At 50.6% G+C, this 22,656-nt stretch overlaps 3 protein-coding genes across 5 annotated transcripts in view; 1 reads left to right on the top strand and 2 right to left on the bottom strand.

The window, feature by feature from the left end:
• The window catches only part of TLN1 (talin 1), a 31,605-nt gene extending 25,763 nt beyond the window's left edge, over positions 1 to 5,842 (bottom strand). For 2 of the 3 annotated variants that reach the window (XM_053908090.1, XM_019454547.2), the window contains exon 1: positions 5,586 to 5,842. The gene's annotated coding sequence lies outside the window, so the exon portion shown is untranslated. The remainder of the gene's footprint in view (positions 1 to 5,585) is intronic. The other variant, XM_053908089.1, reaches the window with a different exon arrangement.
• A 253-nt stretch (positions 5,843 to 6,095) lies between these two features.
• CREB3 (cAMP responsive element binding protein 3) lies at positions 6,096 to 11,214 on the top strand. The gene is made up of 9 exons (XM_019454562.2): positions 6,096 to 6,319; positions 6,435 to 6,582; positions 6,659 to 6,726; positions 6,823 to 6,912; positions 9,117 to 9,223; positions 9,333 to 9,401; positions 10,273 to 10,357; positions 10,452 to 10,536; positions 10,612 to 11,214. The coding sequence occupies exons 1-9, from the start codon at positions 6,227 to 6,229 to the stop codon at positions 10,926 to 10,928; spliced, it is 1,062 nt and encodes a 353-aa protein (XP_019310107.2). The 5' UTR covers positions 6,096 to 6,226; the 3' UTR covers positions 10,929 to 11,214.
• Positions 11,078 to 22,655, bottom strand: GBA2 (glucosylceramidase beta 2). The gene is made up of 17 exons (XM_019454551.2): positions 22,038 to 22,655; positions 18,340 to 18,431; positions 17,929 to 18,044; positions 15,613 to 15,831; positions 15,099 to 15,338; positions 14,764 to 14,866; positions 14,448 to 14,601; positions 14,231 to 14,356; positions 13,859 to 14,031; positions 13,518 to 13,622; positions 13,200 to 13,307; positions 12,946 to 13,097; positions 12,714 to 12,820; positions 12,424 to 12,566; positions 12,230 to 12,345; positions 11,939 to 12,130; positions 11,078 to 11,660 (listed from the first exon to the last, which is right to left on the bottom strand). Exons 1-17 carry the CDS (start codon positions 22,370 to 22,372, stop codon positions 11,388 to 11,390), a joined length of 2,754 nt encoding a protein of 917 aa, XP_019310096.2. The 5' UTR covers positions 22,373 to 22,655; the 3' UTR covers positions 11,078 to 11,387.
• Position 22,656: the final 1 nt, after the last annotated feature.

A 22,656-nucleotide genomic window follows, 5' to 3' on the forward strand; every position in this document is an offset into this window, starting at 1 on the left:
GTCTGGGATTTTCAGAGCTCTGTCCTGACTCATCATGTGACCTCCCCTCTGACAGCTTTAGCCTCCTCTGCAAAATGAGGATGTTATATGAGAGAATTCCCGAGAGCTCCTGAAGCCTGCAAACACTGACTCGACCTAGCCCGGCCGGAAGACCAAACACTGGTGGTTCAAGCTATCTAGGCCTACTTTTGTCCCGGTTTTCCTCTAACCTCACATGGTGGGGGCCTTCCCAAAGAGCCAGGCCCTGTGGTTGGCTTCCCTGGCATTCAAGATAGAATTATGATTCTCCAATCCAGAGGGATCTCAGAAATTACCTAGTCAACGCCCCAATTTTGCAGAATGGATATCAGACCATGGTGGGGCAGGTGGGGTAGTTTCAAGGCAGGTCAGACAGAGAGCCCTGTCCCTCTAACTCAGTCCTTGCTCCAAGTCACCAAGTTAATACCCAGTCCTCACTACAACTCTCATGCTCTCTGGTTTTCAGCAAGTCTTCCTCACACTCTGCTCTCCATCTCACTGCCTCCCTTGATGGTATTTTCGGTGTAGCTCGTGATATCAGTCCCATGCTCACCTCCCCCACTCTCCTGGCACCACCTCTCAGCAGGCTGGAGGAACCCCTGCAGGTGGCACCCAGTGCACAAGAGGACCAGTCTGCCTGGCAGCTGATGATGTGACCCAGTTTGGTATGGGGATTGGTTCCTCTCAACTAAGAGAATGAGCAAATCCGGGCTGCCAATCCCCTCCTCCCCCCCAGCAAACTGGGGGCCCCAGGTGGGGAAAAGCTGGGCTCGGGGGAAGGTTGAAAACAAGAGGTGGAGGTGCTGGGATACAGCAGCCAGGTGAGAACCAGGAAAAGGGAAGGGAGATGTATTTGGAGAATAAAGAGGTTAGGAAGGATGAGGTGAAGGGGACTGGAAATCTAGGTAGAAACAGGAGGCAGGCAGATGTGGGAAAGGTGTGGATCAGAGAATCTGACAGACATTTCTGACCTTATAAACAGTCCAGAGTCTCACAAGAGAAGAAACCACAGCTCACTCTGTTTTTATTTCCAAACAAGATAGGACCATTCCAGTCTCCCAAGTTCCAGCTCGCTGCCCACCTCCCCATTCCTCGGCCACCTCTCCCAGTAGCTTGACAGACCTGGCTGTGGGGTTGCTGGAGGGCTGGAGGGTCAGTGAAGTAGAGCAGTCAGAGGAGCTGAGGGCAGGACTGAAAGGACCCTCTACCCTAACCTGAAATTGCATGTCTCCCCCATTTCCTCCGGACATGGACGCCCCCATCTTCTTCACGGAAACCTCTGGTGACACCCCGATAAGGGAGATGAGTCATGCCTACCCTTATTCCCAGGCTGGTACTGAGTGGACACCCATACAGCTACCAGAGGGTGAGGGAGGAAAGGGAATTAAAGAGTGAACTGGAGGTGATGAGGGCAAAGAACAAGGCCCTTGGAAGTATGGGGAGAAGCTATCCAGTTCCTGCTCTGGCCTGAGAACTTTGCTCCCGTTTCCATCATGTTTTATGGAACAGCAACAATGCCCCCCATACCCCCCTCCCAGGGAGCTCCTCCTCCCTCAAGACATTCCTGAGATGCATTCCAGAGGAGTTGGGCAATTGGGGGGGGGGGGGAATGGAGGACAAGAGGTCAAATCCCAGCAAGGAATGGAATGTCAATGTACGGGGCGGGGGGGGGGGGGGGGGGTGGTAAAGAATCAGGGGTACAGGGAGATATAGTCAGAGCAGATACCCACAAGGGGAGCTGCAGAAAGACAGGGAGCTACAGAGAAGTACAAGGGAGAGAGAAAGCTGAAGACAAAGTCAGAACGTATGAGGGTTGGGGGAGTAACACTCACTCTGTTACCAAATTTGGCCTCTGAGTCCGCAACCGCGGTGGAGGGGGGGAGGACTGTGGGTGAGACTGACATATCCGGCCTCAGGCTGCTGGAGGCTCATTTAGGGCTGGACTGGGCAGCGAAGGGCTGGACCTGATCTCCCTCAACATAGCCCCCTCACCACCTACACCCTACCCATGCATTTTCACTCTCCCTAACTGCACTCCAGCCTATGCACAGAGCTCTTTTTCACAAAGCTACTTACACTGTCTCCACACACATTATCTCAAACATGCAGTCCCTACACAGACCCTATCACAACCACGTTATCTTCCCGTAAAGACCCCATCCCACTCACACAGCTTCCCCACAAACACACCTCTATCGGTAAGTGAACAACTTGCCCCAACATCTCCCATTACACATTCTCCCTCCATTCATCCAACAAGCATTTCTGAGGGTCTGCTGTCGAAAAGGCCCAGGCTAAACTCTCACTGACTGGGAAGCAAGAAGAGTAAGCCTTAGCCTTCGCTTTCAAGGGGCTCCCAGTTAGTTGACTGGATAAGCTAAATATAGAATTATAATACAAGGCAGGATGTGGTAAGAGTCCAGAGATGCATCCTCAGGGGAGAGATCCCTTTAGGTCAGAGAAGAGGGACCAAAAAGTCTCTGTGAAAAGTGTCATTTGAAGTCAGGACTTTATTAAAGGTAATAAAAAATCATAATGATCTTTTATTGACCATTATGTCACTTTCCTCGTATACATAATTTCATTTAATCCTTACAACTTGGCAAGGCAGGTATCATTATTTCCATTTTTACAGATTAGGAAATTGAGGTGCAAAGATGTTAAATACTTGTTTAAGGAACTTCTCCAAAGTCATACAGCTAATTAAGTTGTGAAGCCAGGATCTGAATCCACATGCTTCTCTGACTCCGAAGCCCAAGCTCTCTATGCCAGCCGGAGGTGAGTCAGGGCTAGCATTCCAGGCAGAGAGAATAGCATAAGCAAAGATGGAGAAGCAGCTAATCGCGGAGGAGCATTCAGGGAACTGAGTAGGCAGGCTGGTTAAAGCACAGGGTACCTGCAAGGGAGCAGTGATGGGGAAGTCAGGGTTAGTGTGGAAAGGGAAGGAGAGGACTAGAGAGAAAGGAGTATTTTACCTACTGAAGGGCAACAGAAGGTCAAGGGAGGCTTTGAGCACAGAAAGGACATAACCAGAATTGGATTTTGGAAAATAACTCTAGCAGTTACCTTGGAGATTGGTCAGAAAGACACCGTATTAGCACAAGTGAGAGGAGTTGTCAGTAGTTAGAATGGTAGAGAGAGGAGGATGTTGGTCAACTGTAGTTTTAAGAGGACCCGATGACAATCTGTCCTATCAGCCTTCAGGGACCAGAGCCCGAAGTTAGACTGGGGTCCCATAGCTTCTATCACCAGTAGCCTTTCAGTGACTGGGTGGCTTGAGTTTGGGTAAGGAGTTGGGAAGGGAAGAAGGAAAGGGTCGGTCGATCTAGGTATATGAAGATGAGGCTCTGGGGCACAGGGGATGGGGAGGTGGTTAGCACCACGTATGGGCAGAAAGGATGAGGTTAGTGACTGTATTGGACTAGAAATGGGGAATACAAGGTGTAGAGAAAGGCTGGGGAAGCTGGTGATAGGAAAAATACATATATGACCAGTCACTGGATCCGGCTAGGGGAAGGGGAAAAATAATTGTAAGTCAGGGAATGAAAGAATGAGGTCAGAGGCCAGAGCAAGATACAGGAGGCTGAGAAGAGGTGGGGCTGTGGTCAGTGGCTAAATAAGGCTGAGATGGGGGGAGAGCGAAGGGACACCAGCAGTGTCTAAGCAAAGCTGGGGTTAGTGTGGGGTGGGGTGGGTATAGGGCACAGCCAGTGGCTGGGTCACGCTGGGTAGGGTATAGTGCTGTGGTCAGTGGCAGGGTCAGGCTGGGAGTGAAATGGAGGTGTGGTCAGTGGCCTGGCTGGGCGTGAGATCAGCAAGACCCAGTTTCCTCTTTGGGTCTCGTTTCCTCTTTTCTGTTTGGGGAGTGGGGGGAGGGGATCTACAACTGGACCAAGAAATTAAGGAGGCTTAGAACCAGGGGTTGGCACATAGCAGGGCCTGGGAGTACTGGATAGTTATATTGGGCTGGGGGTGGGGTATTAGGAGATGACCACGAGGTATGCAGGTAGGTGAGTGAGTGAAAATGTGGAAGAGTGTTTTAAGAGGATGGGAAAGCTCAGATTTGGGAAAGGGCAAAATATGGTAGGATGTGAAGATTCAGGGGTAGGAAGGGAGGCAGAATGGCAGCTGGGAACCGGTGGTAAGATGAACAACATGGGAAAATTACCGATGAGGGGAGAATTCTGTATGCAGGATTGTGCTTGCAGAAAGGGGGTACGCAGGGAGGTGTGAACTGCAGGGCCAGGGAGGAGAGCTGGAGAGAAGACTTAATAACTAGAGAATGAGGGATCTGGGAGGCAGTGGGGGTGAACTGTCAGAGGATTCAGTCATCTCTTTCTTCCATGGCAGCAGTGTTATCTTGGTGGGCTGCCCCTTAATCATAGCCCCTTCTCCCTAAGCAGTCCTCCTCTTTTGACTAGGCCTTGTACATCTCCTGTGTCCCAGTCCCTTTCCCAATTCCTACCTTGTAAACAACATAGTCCAGAAACCCCTGCCCCTCAACTGTGGTGACCACATCAAGAGCCTTGGGTTTAGAGAACAGAATAAAGAAGCTAGAATCGCAGATGCCTGAAATTCTAGCAGAAGCCCAGAATCCTAACCTGAAATTAGTCTGTCATATCTCTGGGCTAAAGGACCTCTGCAACCATGCAGGAATGAGACTTCCCCGCAAAACAAGAGTGCCTACGTACTGCCAATCTCTTAAATTTTATCTATCTGAGGTCAACTACCCTGACCTCAACCATAACGCCCCTAAAACTAATCCTAATTCCTAACATTAACCCTGACCTTAATTTGTTTCCTGTTCCCAATACTGGCTTTGACATTCATCCCTTTCCTAGCAGACACCCATATCCAATCATTGATCCCTAATATTGATCTAATTTTTACCACTAGCACCAAATTCCCTGACTTTAACCCTAAATGTTGATCCCTAAGCCTAAAACTCCTTTGTCACTTGATTCCTGACCCATCCCCTTCGCTATTTACCCCGGTACTGTCCTAATGTTTTCTAACCTCTAAAACTAGATTTCTAATTTAATTCCTGTACTGACCCTTAACCTGGCCCTGAACCCTAACTTTGACTTAGGTTGGCTAGAAAACAAAAATAATGACCTAATCCAAACTTTACGTACATAAAACGGACCTGACTCAGGCCAGTAACTCTAAATTTTAACTCCACCATTATATCTCCTAAAGCCAACCTTGATTCCTAAACCCAACTCCACCTAATCCCAAACTCACCAGAAGCTCCCTCCCTACCCCTATACCCGCTATCAGCTAACCTCAAAGCCGATCCCCGCCCTGCGCCTCACTGCCACCCCACTCGTCACCCTCCCCAAAACTTCTCCCAGACAGAGGACTGATCCCAGGAAGGGCCTGGCACCCTTAACGGCCTACTTAACTCCGATCCCAGGCCGAGATACATTGGACGATGACCACTCCAACAGTACCCGAAACAGGAGACGCAGAAGTCAAGGGCCCCGCCCGCCCTCCCGCCCGCTCGCTTCCCGGGCCTGGCCTCGCGACCCCACCCTGAGACTCGGGCTCGGCCCGGTCCGGCCTACCTGCGCTGCCCGGCTTGTGCCCCGCCCGCCGGCCCGCTAACCCGCTCGTTCTCCGGGTGGCAATCGGGCTCCGGCCTCGCCCTCCCTTCGACACTCTCGCGGCCACTTCCGTCCCCGAAACGTCCCCCACCCGCGGGCGGCGCCCTGGGCCCGCGCTCTATGGTTGCGGGGACTGCAGGAAGCTGCTCTGGCCCCAGCTCTCGATGCTCGGGAGCCGGCGAAGAGAGGGGCTTCCTGCCCCTCCCCGGCAGGAAGCAAGGGTGCGGCGCAATCCGGAGAAAACGTCCGACTGCGCCCGAGTTCCCTTTTAGTCTCTAACCCTTCCTTTTTTCGGCCGGGGGTCAGGGCGGAGCCGGTTCCCCAGAATGCCCGCCCCGAGGGGGTGAGGAGGCAGCAGGGACGTCCCCTCTATTTGCATAGCTCCCGGGACGTGGTGAGCAGCTTCTATGCCATTTCCGCGTCAAAGGAAACTCCAAATCCCGAATGCCTCAGGGGTAGGCACGTCACTTCCGTTGTGTTGGAAGTTGCGGAGAATCGAGTCTTGGGGGCTGGTGTGGTTTGACAGCGACGGGTCCGGAGTTGTGGACAGGTGGAGGGGTGAGCTTTTGTGTTTTTGTCCATCCTTCCCGTAGATACCCGGTATGGAGCTGGCATTGGACTTGGGTGACCAGGAGCTGCTGGACTTCCTGCTAGAAGAAAGCGGAGATTTGGGGGCAGAGCAGCCGCTTTCCGAGGTGGGTGGGAGCTGTGAGTCGGGTTGGCGCGGGGCGGGCGGGAGGTTGCGGGGAGGACGTCAATGAGGCAGGAGGTAGTGATAGGTCAAGGCTTGTTCCTTTGAACCCTGTGCAGACACTGAATGAATGGGAGGTAGAGGATTTCCTGATCTCCCTGCTGAGTCCCCCAACGTCGTTGAACGTTTTCAGCTCCTCTGATTCCTGTCTTGTCCACCATGATCACACCTACTCTCTCCCACAGCAACATGTCTCTATAGATGTAGGTGAGTCTGAAATAAATGAAGTTTAGGGGGAGGGGAGGATTCGTAGGCCTGGCTTTTTATATTTTCCCTTTTGCAGATGGTGGGAAGTATGGAAAAGAGGGGGCCCAGACGACTCCACTCCATGTGGAGGAGCCGGCGGAACAGGTACTTGACTTGATTTACCGCGGGATTATGTCCACATTGCACATTCCTTTCTGACACCCCCTTGCAACTCTGCTACCCACCTCCTGGTAACCCCAGGGGATTGCTAGGCTGATACTGACAGATGAGGAGAAGAGGCTGTTGGAGAAGGAGGGGCTTACTCTGCCTGGGACACTTCCTCTTACTAAGGTAAGACTCCCATTGGTGGAGTGAAGGCTGGAGGTGGGGGTTGTGAGTCCTAAGTAGGCTGGTTCTGTTAATTTTATATCAGGAAGGACTGAGATTAGAAAATTTAGCAAATTTGTTGCTAATAGGAAGCTGGAGCCTGTAGTTAATATGGTGGATGCAGAGCCACATCCTGGTTTTGTGAGGCTTTCACAAATTTTGGTGTTCTCTTTTTAAAAATTTTTTAAGTTAAAATATTTTTTTAACGTTCATCTTTTTGAGAGAGAGACAGGGTATGAGCAGGGGAGGGGCAGAGAGAGAGAGGGAGACACAGAATCTGAAGCAGGCTCCAGGCTCTGAGCTGTCAGCACAGAACGCGATGCGGGGCTTGAACTCATGAACCGCGAGATCATGACCTTGAAGTCAGACATCCAACTGACTGAGCCACCCAGGTGCCCCTCTTTTTATTAAAGTTTTTCAAAGTTTATTTATTTATTTTTTTTTTCTTTTTTCTTCTTTTTTTTAATTTTTTTTTCCAACGTTTTTTATTTATTTTTGGGACAGAGAGAGACAGAGCATGAACGGGGGAGGGGCAGAGAGAGAGAGGGAGACACAGAATCGGAAACAGGCTCCAGGCTCCGAGCCATCAGCCCAGTGCCTGACGCGGGGCTCAGAGCCTGACGCGGGGCTCGAACTCACGGACCGTGAGATCGTGACCTGGCTGAAGTCGGACGCTTAACCGACTGCGCCACCCAGGCGCCCCTCAAAGTTTATTTTTGAGAGAGAGAGAGAGAGAGAGAGAGAGAGAGAGCGCGTGCTTGCTTGAGTGTGTGGGGGAGGGGCAGAGAGAGAGAGAGGGAGACGCAGAATCCCAAGCAGGCTTCTGGCTCCCAGCTGTTAGCACAGAGCCCACAAGATCATGACCTGCACCATTTAACCAACTGAGCCACCCAGGCGCCACCCCCCCCCCCCGCTTTTTTAAAAGTTTATTTATTTTGAGAGAGAAAAAACCAGCAGGGGAGGGGCAGAGAAAGGGGGTGACAGAGGATCTGAAGCAGGCTCTGTGCTGACAGCAGAGAGCCCGACATGGGGCTCTAACTCCTAAACCATGAGATCGTGACCTGAGCCTAAATCAGATGCTTAACTGAGGGAGCCACCCAGCTGCCCCTTGGTGTTCTCTTTAACAGAGAAGAATTCAAAACCATCAGTGCAACATTAGTATAGGGACCTGGAAAGGACTGTACAAGCAAGGGGCCCTGACACTTAGATTTCACTGGCTTCAGGGTAACCCACTGATAGCTGAATGGCAGAATTAAGTTTTAGAATTCATCCAGAATTCCTCAAGGCTGGATGAAGTAGTATAGTGAGAATAATTGTAAAATCCCAAGTTTTAAGTTTTAAGTGATGAGGGTCAACTTTATAAGCACAGTACCATAGTACTGTTGTGAAATCAACATTCATTGATAGAAAGGTTGGGTTTTAATTTCTTAAAAAAATTGTTTTTTAATTTATTTTTTGTGGGGGAGGGGAAGAGAGAAAGGGAGAAAGAAAATCCCAAGTAGGCTCCATGCTGTCAGTGCAGAGCCCGTTTCGGAGCTCTGACTCACAAACTGTGACATCATGACCTGATGGAGCCACCCAGCTTCCCTGAGAATTTTAATTTCTTAAAAGTACAAGAAGAGTTGAGATGACTAAGAAAGTGAGTGGGGTTTGAAGGCTCTATCAATGGAGGTGTTGCCTCTAGAAGGGCAGTGACCATCTTGCTCTCCTTTATACCCCCAGAGCACGTTTTAGTGTCTAGTTTTGAACCTATGTTTGACATATATTAAGAAGATGCAGTCCATCCTGAGGGAAGATGATGAGTTAAATTTTGCCCAGATTTTTTTTTTAACTCTGAAGAAACAGTAAATGCCTTAAAACAGTTAAAGACTGTTCATTCTCTCTGGTCTCGGAGGTAGATCCTAGGTAAGTCCAGTTGATAGAAACTATAGAGACAGATGTTGGCTTAGTATAAGGAAGATCTTTTTTTTAATTAATTGTTAAAAATGGTCTGGCTTGTGAGGGCATTAACCCTGGGTCTTCAGAGGCATTCAGACAGAAGCCAAGTGCCTATTGGCCAGGGAAGCTGTAGAAGGGATTCCTGCATTGAAAAGACTGAACTTAGTTGCCTTCCAACTCTTTGGTCCCATGTTCCTCTGATGAGATCTCTTTTCCCTGTCTTCTCTTAGATGGAGGAACAAATTTTGACACGAGTGCGGAGGAAGATTAGAAACAAAAAGTCTGCTCAAGAGAGCCGCAGGAAGAAGCGGCTGTATATGGGAGGCTTAGAAAGCAGGTACAAAAGGGAGAGGGATCCAAGGGGTGGGAACAGAGGTAGTTGGAAGTGTTGGGGTTCAAAGATGGGGGGATACAGGCCATGTCCTCATATCCTGTTATTCCCTCAGAGTCTTGAAATATACAGCCCAGAATCTGGAGCTACAGAACAAAGTACAGCTCCTGGAGGAACAGAATTCGTAAGCAACTCTCTAACATCAGTTCCTTCTTCCTCCCGTTTTATGCTGTTGTACTCTTTCCCTTGCTCCACACTGGATTTCTCACTAGGCAGCGCCCACATGCAAGGTCTGGTGCTTGCCCTTAAGTGGATGATTCCAAGCAGCTCATAGTAACAGGGAACAAATTCACAAGTAACTAAGGATAAGTATCCAAAAAGAGAGAGGAAGGAGTAAGAAAGACCCTGTGGGACAGATCACATTTGATAGTAGGTAAGATTCTGGGGTGGGGATAGGGGGCATTCTAGGCAGAAAGAACACAGCATAGTTCAGTCTGGCTGGAACCTTAACATAGGGAAGTTGAGCCAGAAGGTAGAGAACATAGAATGCCTGGTGAGGATTATGTGCATAGCTGATCAGGCAGTGTAGAACCACTGAATGTATCTGCAAAGGAGTTTAAGTCTGGGCAGGACGGAAAGGGGCTTATTTTTTGTCCAAAATCAAAATGTTCTTTTTTTTTTTTTTTTTTTTTTTTTAAGAGAGAGTGTGAGTGGGGGAGAGGGGCAGAGGGAGAGAATCTTAAGCAGGCTCCATGCTCAGTATGGAGCCTAACATGGGACTTGATCCCACACCCTGGTATCATGACCTGAGCCGAAACCAAGAGCTGGACACCCAAACGAGCCACCTAGGTGCCCCAGAAAGGTGTTATTTAATGAGGAATTTCAGGCATTTTGTCCACAGAGAGGAAGAGGTCATTTGCAAAATAGGACAAAAAGCAAAAGGGACAATTTGGTGCAGATGGAGGAGTGGACTTAACAAGGAGGGTTTCATTGTATCTCAGGGTGCCCAGCCAGGGGCTGCTCATGGTCTCCCCCCCCACCCGCCCTCCTTCTAGGTCCCTTCTGGACCAGCTGAAGAGACTCCAGGCCATGGTGATTCAGATATCCAACAAAACCAGCAGCAGCAGCACCTGTGTCTTGGTGAGGATGGTGACGGCAGGAGAGATTCTTTTCTCAGGCAGCAGCCATAGGGGTACAACCTAGAGCTCTTCTTCATTTTTTTCCTGTTCTCCAGGTCCTACTTTTTTCCTTCTGTCTCCTCGTCCTACCTGCTATGTACTCCTCTGACACAAGGGGGAGCCTGCCAGCTGAGCATGGAGGTGAGAGGCTTGAGGATGCCATTAAAGGGCTGGGGGAAAGCCTGGCCTGCCCTTGAAGAGTCTTTGTTTCCTTAGTGTTGTCCCGCCAGCTTCGTGCCCTCTCCAGCGAGGACCCTCACCAGCTGGAGCTGCCTGCCCTGCAGTCAGAGGTACCAAAGGACAGCTCAGACCAGGAGCTCCAGGCTCTCGGCAACTCTTGCTGTCTGCTGAGACAGATGCCTCAGGCTCCTGGTGCCGAGTCTGCCTTGACATTGCCACTTCCTGTCCCCTCCCCAAAGTCCCCCTGCTCAGGTCCAGTCCTTCCCCTGCCCGCAAACTTCACAAGAGAAGGGGGATGGCTCCCTACTCACAGCCCTACATCTGTTATCTTACAGGGCAGATATTCAGGCTAGATGTGAGGATATGGGGGGGGGGGGGGGGGGGAGCTAAGCCAGAGCCCAGAGTTCCTAGTCTGTGTCCAAATGAAAGGAATGGGAGAGGGCTAGCCTGAGCCCCCGTGTCCTGTCAGGAAGGCTGGGAGTTCAAACACATCACACTTCACTGGCTTTCTGGGTCTTTTATTTGTACCCATGTATGTCTGCCACCCCATGAATGGGCCTGGGGGAGTCAACTAACCTCCTCAATCATTTCATGCAGTGAGGGGATTGGGTGAGGGAAGAAATAAATAAGTGATTCTGACTCCTGGGTCACCCTCAACCCCTCTTTACTGGCGCGATTGGGTAGGGAGGAGGGTAGGGTCATGATTGTCTTGGTGGCTCAGGGCTGCAGGAGATTGGTGGGGTGAGGGGTGAAGAGGAAAGGCCAGGCTGGAGGCTGGGCTGTTAGAGCCTCTCTCCGACAGTTCAGAGAGTTCACTTTGGGTTTGCCATGGCTTCCTTTGGTCCAAGTTTAGGCCCTGTGCTTAGTCCTGTGCCCTGTTCGGCTATCGGCCTGGAGGCCTTTTTATGCTGCTGCTGCTGCAGGGCCAGCTGCATGGCCCAGATGCTCAGCGGCCGCATGTAGGCCAGTGAGCGGAATACCCGCTGCTGGCAGTATGCTTCAGGGGTCTGGAAGGCCAGGCCCAGGCGCTCCCACACAGTTCGGTAGCAGCCTTCAGCTGTCTGGAAACCTTCCCAAGTCAGGCCCTGTAGGAAGAGATGTCAGTCACATTACTTGGCAATCCCTGAGTAGCCACTTCAGCTGGACAGATGGAGACAGTAGGGTCTCTCCCCTCAGGGAGTTTCCAGCTTGTGGTAGAAACAAACGTGATCCGTAGGCAGAAGACTGAGGCAGGATATGGAAGGCATGCCAGGGAAAAGGGAGAGGTCTTCCAGATGGGTCAGGCCCTACAGAGGTCTGATGGCTGATCAAGTTTGCCAGCCCAAGGTACAGATGGTAGAGAGATGGAAAGGGAGTGTATTACCTCCTGGATCATGGTGGCTGCCAACCCATAGACCACACCCACCCAGACTTCATCAGACTGGACACTGGATCTGTCAGGAACACCATGGGGCTGCATCCCATTCACAGCCCCCATGGCTCCTCCTGCAAAGGCCCGGACATTGAACTCGAAGATGGTTTGGAGAGCACAGACCACGTGAGGGGTAGGAAATACCTAGAGGGGTAAAGGCAGAGACACGCTTCCTTAAATTTGCTTCCCACCTCCAGAAAAAAAACAACTTTCTCTCTGGCTCCTCTTCCTAGTCTTTCTCACCTCAGTGTCTCCTTCTCCTAGACCACTGGCCCTCAGGAACCACTGGCCAGCACACTGGTCAGACATGATGCTACAGGACTGAGGTGGAGGGCTGCAATCATAGTTGTAATAGCGGCCTGGAGTACAGGAAGACAAAATAAGGCTCCTTGTGTCCCCGTAGCTGCCTTAGGTCTCCTTAGGCTCATCCAACTCACCATTCCATAGTAGTCTCTCATAGGCTTCTTGACCTCGTCTAAGGATGGAAGAAAACTTATCCTGGACATCCTGTGCCCCACATAGGACAGCCATCTGAACCATCACAGCCACAGCTGCCAGCCACAGTCCTCCACAGTAAGCACTGATCAGGGACACGGATTTGGAGGTCAGACTGGCAGCTCCAGCCACTCCCATGCATAATAAGCAACGAGTCATTCTTCCTTGAGCCCACAATTCTTTGGTGCCCAGTTCCCCATCTCAGGTACCCTAGAAGTCCCTACTCTCCAACCTGGGGCCTGTGGTGACCCATCCATCATAGGTCTGGTCTGCATAGCCTCCATTCTCAATGAGTCCATCTTGGTCCTTGTCAAACTTCATTTCAGACTCCATCACGGCCTAGAGAGGGACCAAGATACTGAAGACCTAGATGGATACTAAGGAGCGACACAATAGCCAGCTGGGTTCTCCCCAAACACCAGTCATGCCCTTGGCACACTGGCCACTGCCCATGCATGTCTTACCAGACATACAGGCCACATGTCTCTCAGGAAGCCCTGGTCACCCGTCAGGTAATAGTCTCGGTAAACCTGCAGCACAAACTTCAGGTTTAGGTCCTTCCAGTCAGCGGTATCGTGGACCACATATGCATTGACCCGGAGCCATGGCTCGTCATCTGTGGGAGGGGAGGAAACCTGACTGATTTGCATTGGTGGGTTGGGTAGAGGGTACAAAAGTTGAGGGAGGGAAGCAAACTCTGGGCTGGAGGAATTTTTACCTGGGTCTCCAATATCATGGGGGATGACGTTCCTCCTTTTCACAGGTGCCATTACCCCACTCATCAGGTATTGTCGCCGTGTCAGGTCCTCCCTGAGCGTGGCCAGAGCTGGCGGAGCAGACATACAATTGGGGGCGGGGGTAGTGAATGGGCAGACTTGAGGTGGGGCACAGAACTGTTTGTGACCCTAGAGGGGAACCAGTAAGCAGGACGCGGACATGTTGGGTAGAGAGGAGGAAGGAGACAATCTCAGGGACCAAAAAGATTCACGGGTGTGGGGGGCTAAAAGGGCAGAAGGGGAACAAAAGGGACCCATACCCATGTCATACTGCAGGCTGAGCTCGAGTTTGGGCCAGAGCATGACGAGGGCGAATGAAGCATAAAAGTGGACATCATATGTGTTGTACATGCGATATTCCTGGCCTGGAGGAAGGAGGGAGACACACTGTCTCCAGAAGTCCTGCTTCCCTTCCAAGTCCCTCCCTAGCTTGTCCGTGAGCTGGGGATGGGGCACTGTCATACTCCACACCCGCCACTTAACCCCCTCATTCCAACCAATCCCCTGGGGGAGGCAAAACCCACCATCCTGCCTTCTGGCAGGGCACTAACTGGCCCCATGGATTCGGCCTGCTGTACTGCAGTCCACCACCAGCCTGTACCTTCAAGGTAGCCAAATCGACCATACTCCTGGAGGATGGGGCGGAGCTGACACATGCTTCCCACCAGCTCCTCTGGTAAGGAGTCTTCAGGAACCTCCAGCCATACTGTGCCTCCATCAGCCAGGAAGTATAGTTCATTGAACAGCGCAGATTTGTACCAGGCAGGCAAGGATCTGGGGAGTCAGGAGGAGGGAATGCTCTAATGAATGTGGACCTCCAAGGAAGGGAAGGATTTTGGAGTTCTGCAGAGTGGGGGGGCACCAAGTGAATCCCAGCCCAATTCTGCAGACTGTGGTGGGTGGAGATTGAACCAAGGAGTCCCATTTGGAGTGTGAGTGCCCAGGAGAAGGGTAAGAGAGGCCCCATTCACACCTGTCGTCCAATACTGGGCTCTGCCAAGCTGAGATCTTCTCTTCCCAGTCTGTGTATCGGCACAATGCATAGTGGCTGAGGGTGGGAGCTGCATTACCATCGCGGCCAAAGAACCTTGTGTACCGTCTGGGATGGAAAGAAAGGGAAGGAATGAGAACTCGGGCTCCAGGTCAGAGCTCCAGCACCTCGGATCCCTGAATTCTTTTGATCCCTTCACCTGTAGTAGACCTGGCCCTTAGCTCCAAACATGATTCTGGGCATATCCCAAGCCAGCGAGAACTCCAGGCGGCACTGGCCTCGAGGTGGTAGCTTGCCCGTAACACACACAGCCCCAGCAATGCCTACTCCTTTCTGTGAGGGGGTGCTTCGGCCTGAGGGAAGCACAAGAGAAATTGGCATAGGCATCCTCTTCAGCCCCAAGGGTCCCTAATATGGGAATAAGGCCTATTCATGACCAGGGCTCTCACCCCTCCTCCCAAGACAGGGACAACCTCTCTTCCCACCACCTCCCTATCAAACCCCGCCCCCGTCACCAGCAGGGGAGTCCAGCTGTCCATCTTGAAGTAGGTCTTGCCACACCTGCTGCCCAGTGCTGTCAGGGTCAAAGGCTGTGATGTGGGTTACCGTGGTATCCGCCTGTTAGGGGGCCAAAGACTGAGGGGAAGCTCCACAAGTATGCTGGCTTTGGACTAACTCTCCAGTTCCCATTATAATTCCCACCTCCAAGTTCCAGAGGCTTACAGGCTGTAGTGAGGATGGGATTCAGGAAATGAGGAAATGAAGAGACCCTGGCGGGATGGGGTAGGCTCAGGGGCCAGGCTGAGGGTAGGGGTTTGCGGACTAAGGTCTAGGGCGGGCTCTTCCATACCGTGAGTCGTGCAGCCACAGCCATCGTGTAGGGGTTTGGAAGGGTTGGATGATGCAGCAGCAGCCCCTGTACAGTCTCCCCATCACGCTCCAGATAGAAGGGCTCATTCCACAATCCCCCTGGGGCATCATCTCCACCCCCCAGTCCATTCCGCATGGAGAACATGATGGACACGTCCAGGGCTTCATCCCCTTCATTTTCCACATCCCACACAAAGACTCCTACAGGCAGGCTGCTGTCCTGGGAGCAAAAGATCAGACTCAGATGGTCCCAGTGTAGCGCCTCCTGGCCCCACTCCTCCGTACCAAGGACCTGGCTCAAATATTACTCCCTGCCCCCAGTAGACTCTCTTTTGTTTCCACTTGCATCTCCCCAGATTTCCAGCAGGCTGTCTTACCAACTGAGTGGAGATCCTGGAAAACCGGCACGATGTCTTTCACAGATAATGGAATTTCCAGCAGAGACAGATCTCAGGGAAGGGAGGGCAATGGAGGAAACATAGTGGGAGCCTCACCTGGTAGTCATGGGGCAAGATGGGTGTGATCTGGCGACAGGTAAGGGTGACATTCTGACCAGGAAGCTGATAGACAGTCCAGGCTCGGGGATAGAGGGCGTGGTAGAATGCAAAGTACCCACACAGGCCCCAGTTCCAGCTGCGTAGGACACTTGGGCGCTCCACAGACAGGACTTGCTGGTACACAGTCGTCCCTTCCCGACGCAAGCACACTGTGAACTAAACCAAGAAGGCAGATAGGCTGGATGGGGTAACCACAGGCACCTCAAACTAGTCTCCCGTCCCCTTTCAGAGCCTGCAGTGGTTATCATTGCACCACAGCCTCACTCATCCCCCAGACCTCTCCCCCAGTGGTGAGTCACCACCAAGTCCTGCCTCCTCTCTTCTCCCAGGCTTCCTCTCCCTTCTTACTATGGTGGTCTTAGCACCCTCACCATTTCTGCTTTTATGCTCTGCCTCTTGCCATCTGGTATCAGAGGATCTTTCTTACAGGCAAATCCAGACATGTTAGTCTGTGCTTATATTTCAGTGACTCCCCATGGCCCTCAGGCTAAAGTCTAAATTCTTCTTCCTGGCTTTGAGGGCCCTTCTTGATCTGGCCTCTCCCTGCCTATCAGACTCATTACTGTTCAAGCACTTATATTCTGGTCATATTGAATACTCACTGTTTCTTGAACACACTAACTACATTTCCTCCTCCATGCCTTGGCTCCTGCTCATTCTCCATCTGGTGAAACCTCTCATCCTTCAAGGCCTAGGTCAAATGCCATCTCCTCTCCGCAAGCAGTGAGTCATTCTCCTGTGTGTCCCCCTACCCCTCTAGTTTAGCATGTTATAATGGTTTTGTTTACATTCTGACTCCCTGACTGCTCTGTGGGTTCTTTGAAGGCAGGGCCCTCTCCAGGTCACTGAGGTCCCCCTCTCCAATTATGACTCCACATCAGAGACAGGCAGAGTTGGCACGTGTAGGGAGAGCATGAGGAAAGTCTAGAGCAATGTCCCTTTTTTCTCAGCGTACTATCTATCCCTCTTATTTTGGTTCTTAGGTGGTCTCACAGTCTCCATTTTCTCAAAGTCCTATTGCCCTAAAAAAATTTAAGCTTTTGGAGTATATGGGCTATAAGGGGTTAATCTCTCTTCCCTTGCTTCAAAGTATGCCTGACAAATTTTAATGTATGTATACAATAATTTATGTTGTTGGAAGTGGCTAAGACTATGGGCTTTGAACCACAGCGAGAGCTGGTTCTGGATCCCAGAGCTTCCATTTACCAACCATGTGACCTTGGGCATGTTACTAAATCTCTTTGGATCTCAGTTTCCTTATCTATAAAATGGGTGTAATAATGGTTCTTACCTTGTAGGACTGTCTTTAAATATTAAATACCATACAAAATGCATAGCACAATCTCTAGTACATGTTAAGCATGCAATAATTACTTTAACTCGAGTCACGATTCCGGAAGGCACTTCCCCTCAGGATACCTAATGGATGAGCCAGAGAGGAAGCTTGGGGCATTGGGTAGGGTTGGTAAACCTGAACTAGGAAGGGCATTGTCATTAATTGGACTCAAGGTCTGCTAGTCATTTTTTCTTTGAAGATGAGCTGAAAGCTGGAAGCATCCCTCAGACAGGAAATGGGAATGTGGTGGACAACTGCACATATAAGGTTGCTGGAGAGAGATGATGAAAGGTAGACTAGATGCCTCTGGCAACCGAAGGTCCAGATGTGATGAAGGAACAGAGGGAAAAGAAATGAAGCTTCAGAAAAGGGAAAAAAGGAGATCTATGCCTGAGACAGGAGGGACTTCCCAGGCCCTCAGCCAGGGAGACCACCAGAGGAGTGATCACCAGCAGAGGAGCTGACCTCTAGCTGAAGGCTAGCCAATCAGGGTGAAGAGTAGGTACCCTACACATCTTTTTTCCCCATGCATTTATAAACTTTTGGGTTTGTTTTCCCTTCTGGTACTACTGAATGTTCTTTTAACCAGGTTAAGGGATCTGGAAATTCCCTGCTCCCCCTGGCTGGGGACTGGCTGAGCTAGTGGAGCTGGGGCAGCAAAGTAGGTAGGAGCCATTTACTAGAGAAATAGAGGGCATGAAGGTGCTGGGGCTGTTTACTCTTTTAAGAAACATGTGCTCTGGGAGTATCTCATTCCTAGTATATCCTAGCACAAGGGTGGGCACATGGGAAGCATCGTGAAAATACTTATTGGACTGAATCATGTGCACATCTAATTTCTACATCCTACACTGGCCAAGAGGCTTTTCCTGGTCTGGGGTACTGTCCTGGACTCTCCTTCACCTGCTGGTTCTTACTTGGTCAGCAATGACTGTCTGGTGCTGGTACATTCCAGGATTGAGCTGCCAACGACAGAACTGGCCTCTCCAACCTCGAGTGATAGTGCCTCCCCCGATGCCACCCAAAGGACAACCTAGAGATAGAATCAGGATGGTTAGTGGGACATGGGGAGAGGAAAAGAAGCCCATTCCTCACTTTCTAGACTGTAAAGATGAGTTCCTCTAAAAACCCTGGGGATATCAGATCAACACACTGTATGCTTTAAACTTACACAGTGTTTTATGTCAAGTATAGCTCAGTAAAGCTGGAGGAAAAAAAAACCCCAGGGAAAGGGGCTGTGCAACTTGCAAAAACTGGACGCCTCTTGCCTAGCTCTGCAGTAGACCCAGAGGCTGGGCCCTCTCTGTGCAGAGCAGAGGTAGACTCACCATAGATCTGTCTCAGGGGTACACAATTGATGAGGTCAATGAAAGGTGTTTTCTTCTCCACCTGGGTCTTCCGGTACCACCACTGCAAATACCTGAGGAGCAAGAGGCAGTGTGAGTGGAAGAGGCAGTGGGCGGTATCTCCTGGGCTGCAATCCCCTGCCTCTCTCTGGTCACCCAGTTGTAACTTCCCGTTACATGGCTGCCAAGGACCGTTCCCTTCACTTCCAAATCTCTCTTCCTTTCCACTTCTCTACAGTTCAAGGTCCCCTACTCTTCTCAGTCACCCCAGCTTACAGGATGGGACTATCTTTGTTTCTCCTCTTTATTCTCAGGAGCTTCTGACCATGCCTCACCTGTAACTCCACTACCACTGCTTGGCTTTAGTTCAGGAGCTTTGCCTGAGGTGCTGAGAGGGCCGGTTTTGTTTCCCTGACTACACCCCCCCACCCACCATGGGAACAGTCTGTTGGGATAACTTTCTTCTTCTTCTTCTTCTTCTTCTTCTTCTTCTTCTTCTTCTTCTTCTTCTTCTTCTTCTTTTTTTCTAGAGGGTGGGGAGGAGCAGAGAGAAAGGGGGAGAGAGAATCCCAGGCAGGCTCCACACTCAGCACAGAGCCCAACATGGGGCTGGATCCCACAACCCTGGGATCATGACCTGAGCCAAAACCAAGAGTTGGATGCTCAACCTATTGAGCCACCAAAACGCCCCACTTTCTTCTTTTTATTTTTTTTTTATTTAAAAAAAAAAAATTTTTTTTTTTAACGTTTATTCATTTTTGAGAGAGAGACAGAGTGTTAGCAGGGGAGGGGCAGAGAGAGAGGGAGACACAGAATCCGAAGCAGGCTCCAGGCTCGGAGCTGTCAGCACAGAGCCCGACGCAGGGCTCGAACTCACAAACCGTGAGATCATGACCTGAGCCGCACACTTAACCAACTGAGCCACCCAGGCGCCCCACTTTCTTCTTTTTAAAATGACTATTTTTCTTCCTGATTGTGAAAGATGAAAATTTGTACAGTATACTAGATGGAAGAGGAAAAAATGCCACCTAAACCAGTGTTTACATTTTGGGGCATAACCTTTTAAGTCTTCTTTAAAACTTCAGCATTTAAATAGTAAGGTTTCTGAGTTTGCTCTCTCATAGTATCCTAGTAAAGCCTAAAAATCCCTACCTGGGGATTTCCTGGTCTTGTCATAGCTCTGTATCCAATAAGAAAATGGTTCTGTTTGGGATTCAAGGCGCCGACATTGGTTTCAGCCTCTCTTCCAATCTTAAGTCCTACAGATTCCCATTCAGAGTGGGTCATCACTAAGCAACCCTTGTCCCACCAGACTCTCCCAATTCTATTCTCCTCCCTAGCCAGCCATTTTTTACCTATTGTTCAAAGCACACCACTTGTAACTATGTAATTGGGTAAACAACTCCTCTAAGCCTCAGTTTCCTTATCTACAAAATGGGGTACCTCCTGCCCTGCCTATTTCATGGAATGGTTGAAAGAGCAAATAACATTATAAATAGGAAAGCCATAGGGTACCTGTGTCAGGTATTACTGTTACTTGCACATACACTATCTGAACTCCCAATCAGATGCTGTCTTGTTCTTTCAGTGTTTCTCACACGAGTCTGACACACTTTTAAATTTCTTGGGGAAAGGGATAGTGACAAAGACTAGCTGATCATTACCACAGCTTTAAGCACAGGGCAGGGCACATGGTCTGAAGTCTGTAAATTATTTGCTGAATTTACCAGTGAATGTACAAACAGTGGGGCACTACACAGGTGAACATGAAGAGGAGCAAGGGGAGGAGAAATGTGATTAGAGAATAGGGAGGGTACATTCTGGGAGAAGGGGGAAGAGGGGGGGAAGGAGGAAGACAAAGGATGAGATGATGGGAAAGCAGAAGGTCCTCTTTGCCAGTTTAGAGGAAACTGGACTTTGAAACTAGAGGCCATAAAGGAATGGAGAAGGGAGGGAGGTTACAGCAGGGATTAGGGCAGTGAGGGAGAAATGCAAGATCTGAAGGTAAGCCTAACAAAAGAGTATCTGGTGTAGAACAAGCACTCAGTAAACATGTATCGAATGAATGGACTCAGGCTGGAAGGGAGAGCAATCAAAACTGAGTCACCACAATGAGGCCAAGAGAACTCTGGCTTGCTGCATGCAACTCCTGATCAGCAAACCTCCAGTTTGGTCTCCTCTTAGGGTTCATCTCTCATTCCCCTAATTTAGCAGCTGGCCATTCCTGACCCATTTGGCCTTCTCCCTTATTTCAGCCCCAATTTAAGAATTATTCACAATTAATTGTTCCTTGTTTCACTCCTGCTTTCTCCTCAGTGCAGGACCTCATCCCATTCCAAAAGCCCCATGACAATGATCTCCACCCTATCCTGGCATGTGGAGCCAAGGTTCAGGGGGCTGAACACAGCTTCAGGCCTCTGACTCAGCTCACACTTAGGGGCTGAGGGGCTAGGAGGCCTACCCGTTCTTGATCTCAGTGTCCTACCACATGCATCCCATTGTGCTTCTCTCAGTACTCTAGCCCTCAGATCTTATTTTGACCCAGAGCTCTGGGGGTCAGAGTTGGGCTGAGTCAGTTTCTGAAGTAACCTGGAGGGATGATTGTTCTTTAGTACAGGCCACCCACAGGAACTAGCAGAGGAGCCAGATACCCAGGCAGCGTCAGGCCCTTCCCACTGCTTAGGGCTGGACTGGGGTAAGGTAAATGTGCTCCCAACCCAGCCCTACAGCACTGACTGAAAGGGAAGGGTCCCCTACTTTAGAGGCTGTTAGAGCTGGGTTTTCTAACCTTTATTCCGCCATCCCCAGCTTGTGTTTACTTTGTGGATTGACTCAGAATGACCTAAGGGTGATGCTTTCTGTCCTCATATCCACCTGTTCCTGTTAATAGGTCTTGGCTTCTCATCACTAGCTTCTGAACTCCGTGGGGATCTGTAAGGATCTAAAGGAGTTCTACAGCTCAGGATAAGCTCGTGGGGTGTCTGCAACCCTTGGGGGAAGGGGTACCAGAGCAGGCCTTGGAAGACTATATTACTTAGAGCTCTAGGGACACTTATGGCAGTGCCTCTCTGGCCAGAGATCTCTGCTTTTTGTATCAGGGATTGTCTATCTCAGAATAAAGTGAACAGCACACCCCTCTCCTTAGGGTGAGAGCCGGCAGGCTGTCACCCACTCCCTGGAGCTAAAGCTTGAAAGAAACCAATGGGTGTTGGGACTGTAATGTGGTGTGCCTTTTAAATGAGGCAGACAGAACACCCCAGTTACTCGGGAATCAGGTTGAGAATTCGCCCCTTTGGAATAAGGAATAAAACAACATTGTGTCTGTACCATAGTAGACAAGACTATCCTTTCCCGCCTTGCTACAAAGTATAGCAAATGCCAAAGGGAAGTCTTTGGAAAAGGAGTGAGATGGAGCCTAAATGGGAAAGGATGACTGCAGGCCCAAGATGTTCCTGCTCTTTCCTACTAGAAAGACAAGTTTCTGGGAGGAAGGGGGTTGCAGAGATGTGACCCGGTCTCACCGGCGCTCCAAACCACAGGCTTAGAATATGTTGGGGGTAAGGGCCAACTGACTGGAACAAGGCACCCACCTGCTTTCTCACCCTTTCTCACCTCTGCTGGAAATCTTGTGCTGGAACAAAGTGAAACCTAAAGTACTCTAGGCAATGGGATCTACTCACCGCAAGCCCATGCCCAGATGCTTTATCAGGTTGCTCAGGGAGATGTTGTTGGCATTAAAGGGTTTCCTCTTCTCTGCAAACTCATGAGCCAGGCAGATGCGCCAGCCAAAGGGAGGCACCTGGTAGCCCTTAGCTTTGCCTTCATAAGAAGCCATCAGTTGCCCACAGTCCTGCGGATTGCTGCAGCCCGGCTCACTTAGGGGCCGATTGTCTTCAGGGCTGTCGCAGTCTGTAACCTGCCCAGCCTCAGTGCCTCCAGCATTATCAGGGCAATAAACCTGTGGATCCCCTTTGGCACAGCTAGTCTGCTCCGAGGCTGGGACTCCGGTTCCCATGTTCTCAGGATCCTGGGTCCCCACGGCCTCGATGGTCCCGGGTCCCAAGTCTTTGGGTACAAAGTATCTCTCTAGGCAAGTCCAGATGCGGGCGGCGGTGGTTGTTAGGTGTCGTCTCGGAGGGCCAGGCGCTGGGGAAAGCCGAGGTGAGCTAGTGTTTCCGTGGAGCCTGGGAGCTGTTGCTGCAGCGGCGTTGGCGGCGACAGCAATAAAGCCGCCTCGGGCTCCCCCTCGGTCGTCTCTCTGGGTCCTGGGAGGGAAGGATCGGGTCTCGTCGTCATTGG

Source organism: Panthera pardus, unplaced genomic scaffold, assembly GCF_024362965.1.
Source record: "Panthera pardus isolate Hobbes unplaced genomic scaffold, ASM2436296v1 HiC_scaffold_20, whole genome shotgun sequence".
NCBI lineage: Eukaryota > Metazoa > Chordata > Mammalia > Carnivora > Felidae > Panthera > Panthera pardus.

What these genes read in the sequence shown, in the direction of transcription:
- CREB3 (XM_019454562.2), top strand. Translation starts at nt 6,227, where the DNA reads ATGGAGCTGGCATTGGACTTGGGTGACCAGGAGCTGCTGGACTTCCTG. An exon ending in ATGGGAGGCTTAGAAAGCAG is followed by an intron (nt 9,224 to 9,332) that starts GTACAAAAGGGA and finishes TTATTCCCTCAG; the next exon opens with AGTCTTGAAATATACAGCCC. An exon ending in CCTGCCAGCTGAGCATGGAG is followed by an intron (nt 10,537 to 10,611) that starts GTGAGAGGCTTG and finishes TTGTTTCCTTAG; the next exon opens with TGTTGTCCCGCCAGCTTCGT.
- GBA2 (XM_019454551.2), bottom strand. Translation starts at nt 22,372, where the DNA reads ATGGGAACCGGAGTCCCAGCCTCGGAGCAGACTAGCTGTGCCAAAGGG. An exon ending in CATCTGGGCATGGGCTTGCG is followed by an intron (nt 18,432 to 22,037) that starts GTGAGTAGATCC and finishes CTTGCTCCTCAG; the next exon opens with GTATTTGCAGTGGTGGTACC. An exon ending in TCGATTTGGCTACCTTGAAG is followed by an intron (nt 13,623 to 13,858) that starts GTACAGGCTGGT and finishes TCCTTCCTCCAG; the next exon opens with GCCAGGAATATCGCATGTAC.